This window comes from Halyomorpha halys, unplaced genomic scaffold, assembly GCF_000696795.3.
Source record: "Halyomorpha halys isolate HHAL.00 unplaced genomic scaffold, Hhal_1.1 Scaffold772.1, whole genome shotgun sequence".
In the NCBI taxonomy this organism is placed as follows: domain Eukaryota; kingdom Metazoa; phylum Arthropoda; class Insecta; order Hemiptera; family Pentatomidae; genus Halyomorpha; species Halyomorpha halys.
The window spans coordinates 133,854-137,272 of record NW_027112238.1 but is presented as its reverse complement, the minus strand read 5'-3'; the positions used below and the strand labels follow the sequence as shown (position 1 = coordinate 137,272).

The following is a 3,419-nucleotide window of genomic DNA, read 5'->3' as shown; positions in this document are numbered from 1 at the left end:
CTTGCTTTTTGGTTCAACAAAACAAATGAACAATATTAAAATGATACATAAAATAAAAACACTTTTACATCAAATATATACTAATATGAAATCATATCGAAATATACTATTTACTCAAAAAGAGCATATTACATTATATTCAATTAAATCTATACCGCTACAACCCATGATGGGTCAGGGGTGCAGTACTAAACCAACGGTTGTGTAAGGAAAGGATTTGGTCAGAATCATACTCGACTGCCAGATTTCTACCCAATTAAGGGTACCTACTTAACGAGGCTGGGTGGAATCTGTGAGGGCTGCCAAACCCACAGGACTGAGTCAATAGATGGTTGGTCTACTTTTAGTGGATATGATACTTTATGTTTTCGGTTTGTTTACTTTAAAATTTTAATAAGTTTTAAATTACAATGTTAAAATGTGGAATTATTGGAAATAATAATATCACATTGTAATGAGGCTTGGCCTGGCCTGATGCAGCATTATTATTAAATATAATTTTGCTTCAAGAGCATTCATTTTACTTATAATTAATTTTTTGTCCTGGGCCCGAAAATTTACCCCTTTCAACAATAGCCTAGTCATTGACATTACCTCATTCTATTCCTTTATAGACAATTGGAAAACAATCTTTCATTTATTAGTTTCTTATGTAACGACCCTTTATTTTGTTTACATTTCAATTCATTATTCTTCATTTTTATTTTATATTTATTTTCAATTCATTAACTTTCTCTTAGAAGTATTTTGTTATAATTTTAGTTAATTGAAAATATATTTTTAATTTATTATTTTCATTGGTGTTTATTATGATTTTTCCATTCATATTTATTATTTATTTCACATATTTACAAACATTAAATTATGTAATTTTTACCATCCTATGGAAGGCGGTGGACCTTCAAGGTAAAGTACAATTTTGAGCTTAAATTGAAACAACTCCATCCATAATTCAAAACATAGTAACAGTACTATAATCCCATAGGCTCAGTTGGTCGGTTACTAAGGCTTAGAGCTGGAAAAATCTTTAATACAAATGCAATAGAGCTAAAAATATCATCAGGAAAATTACCCCATATTTTAATAGAAATTATGAGGTGAAAAAAAAAAAAAATTTAGTCCTATACAAAACAGTAACCTCCCCTCCCCTCCCCCAATACCAACTTATTCTGCTTCTGTCTGGAGCTATATCCTTTGTCTCTAACTACAGAAAATTAGAGCTCATTCAAAATATTAATATGAGGATAATGAACAACTATTTACACTCAAATTTCAAGTCTTGATTGTACCTTAATTGTTCAAAACATGTATATTGTATATATATTTTACATTTTAACTCAGTGTATTAATTGTTCACTTCTTCTTTACTTATGATTTATGCTTATTTACTTCATTAGTTTTTTTAATTACTTGTGTTTTTATCATGTAGATTTTTAAAATGTTTTCTACTATTTAAAACTAAAAATATGTAAAAAAGCAAATTCTAATAACCGCACTGTATCATTCAAAAATTATTAGCACCTTGTATCAATTTTAGCCTTATGACAAAAAAAAATAACTATAACAAAAATATTAAAAACCTTTTTAAAAAATACGTTATCTTCTGATGGTATGAAGATTTCATGACAATGATTACTGACACCTATGGTAGCTTTTTATTAAATGTTTACTACTCCATTCCTATGGATCATTATCTTATATGATAAATCCTTAAGTAAATAATAAACAGTCAAATGCAAAAAGAATTTTCCAAATTGGACTTGTAAATCATGAAATTTGTGTCCCAATCATTTCTTAAATATTGTAATATCCTCTTTTTTTGATAAATAGTTAGTTGTTAAATATAAATAGTTTAGTGGAAGAAGATAGTTGACTGTATGAAGTAGATTTTTGGAAGATAGTCAGGGTGGCGGTCAATAAAGGTATCAAAATAGTAAAAGAAGACTATTTTGTGATACCTTTATTGATCGCCACCCAGACTATCCTCCTACAATAAATAGTCTAGTTTAGTTCTTTCCATGTATTTCCACCAATGAGCAAACTAATCAATTTCATCCTTGAGAAGTAATGGAGGTAAAAACAAACTTGTTTCAAATATTTAAGATGGCGGTATGTGTCTTTTCTGAAGCCTGTTGAATTGCTGCTATGTTGCATAGGTAGATTGAAATTTTTTCAACTTTTGTTATTTCTCTATTACGATTCTGGTTCAAATTAATCCAGGTGAAAATAGAAGAGGAGAATAATTATCAATGAAGTATTCACAACATAAATCATTGCAAATAAATTAAAACCGTTGTGCTACAATCGACTATCGAGGGTTGGTTACAGTCAAAAGAAGAAAGGTCTCTCTTTCTATTTGGATAGCCGGCCTTTGGAGTGCGGAGGTCTTGACCACCCTTTGTCTACTGTCAGAGATAGCATTTTTTGAAAGAAGTCATGACGAATCAACTGTCACCAATGAAGATAGTATAATTGGTTAGTTTGCTCAACCTAGGATTAAACAGATTTACAGTAAAAGTAGCCATTTATTCATTTAAGTGTAATTGTGTTTTGATTGTCTAGTGAACCCGTCCTGAAATAGAGTTAATAATTTAAAGTAAAATTCTCATATGTAGTTAATATTTAATTTATTCATTTATACCTTGTCAGCACCAATCCTAATATTCGATCTGAGGGAGAATAAATTAAAACTTATTTTTTAAAAATTTTAAGATATTCCAATATAGTATATTTAATTTGAGATAATTCTTTTCAGAATATGGTGAGATGGAAGAGAGCGAGTTGACAAATGAGAAGGTTGCTCTGAAAGCTAATTTAGTGAGGATTAGGATCGAGAGCAAGGATAAAGCTGTCATAGAGAAACAAGTACCTGTAGAAATGTCCATACGTGCCTTCGTCTTCTTGGCACAGAGGCTTTTTCATATTGCTTCCGCTAAGCTCTTGCTCACATTGATTAGTTCTAAGGTAATTATAATTATATTGGTTTTACATGTTATTATCTGTGTAATTAATGTTTAGTGATTTGTGTTCTTAACAAGTTAGATTGTTGACCATTATAAGTAACATAAACGTATGGGAGTGTAATAGCCTATTGTGAATATAGGGAAATAATAATGTGTATTAATACTGAATCATAGATTAAGGTAGTAGATTGTGATAATAATATAAATATAACAGATGATTATAGTAAATAGTGATGGTAATGATATTCAAAAGTGATACAGGACCCGTCGCTCCCGGGGGTCTTAGCGGTGTGGGGAAGGCATGCATTTTTTTTGTTATGATCTTCTCTTGTGAGATTGTGACATGTTGTACATCGACCAACCTACTCGCTATAATTGTCTATTTGAAAAGTCAGATAAGTAAGGCTAGCACGGAGGGCGGGAGTGGAGGGATTCATGCCGTTTATCAATTTCAGG

The 3,419-nt window shown here is 30.4% G+C and overlaps 1 protein-coding gene across 2 annotated transcripts in view; it reads left to right on the top strand.

The window, feature by feature from the left end:
• Positions 1 to 3,419, top strand: part of Tbce (Tubulin-binding cofactor E) — a 43,080-nt gene that overhangs the window by 37,752 nt on the left and 1,909 nt on the right. For both annotated transcript variants that reach the window (XM_067050203.1, XM_067050202.1), the window contains exon 10: positions 2,756 to 2,964. In XM_067050203.1, coding sequence (XP_066906304.1) covers positions 2,756 to 2,964 — 209 coding nt within the window. The remainder of the gene's footprint in view (positions 1 to 2,755; positions 2,965 to 3,419) is intronic.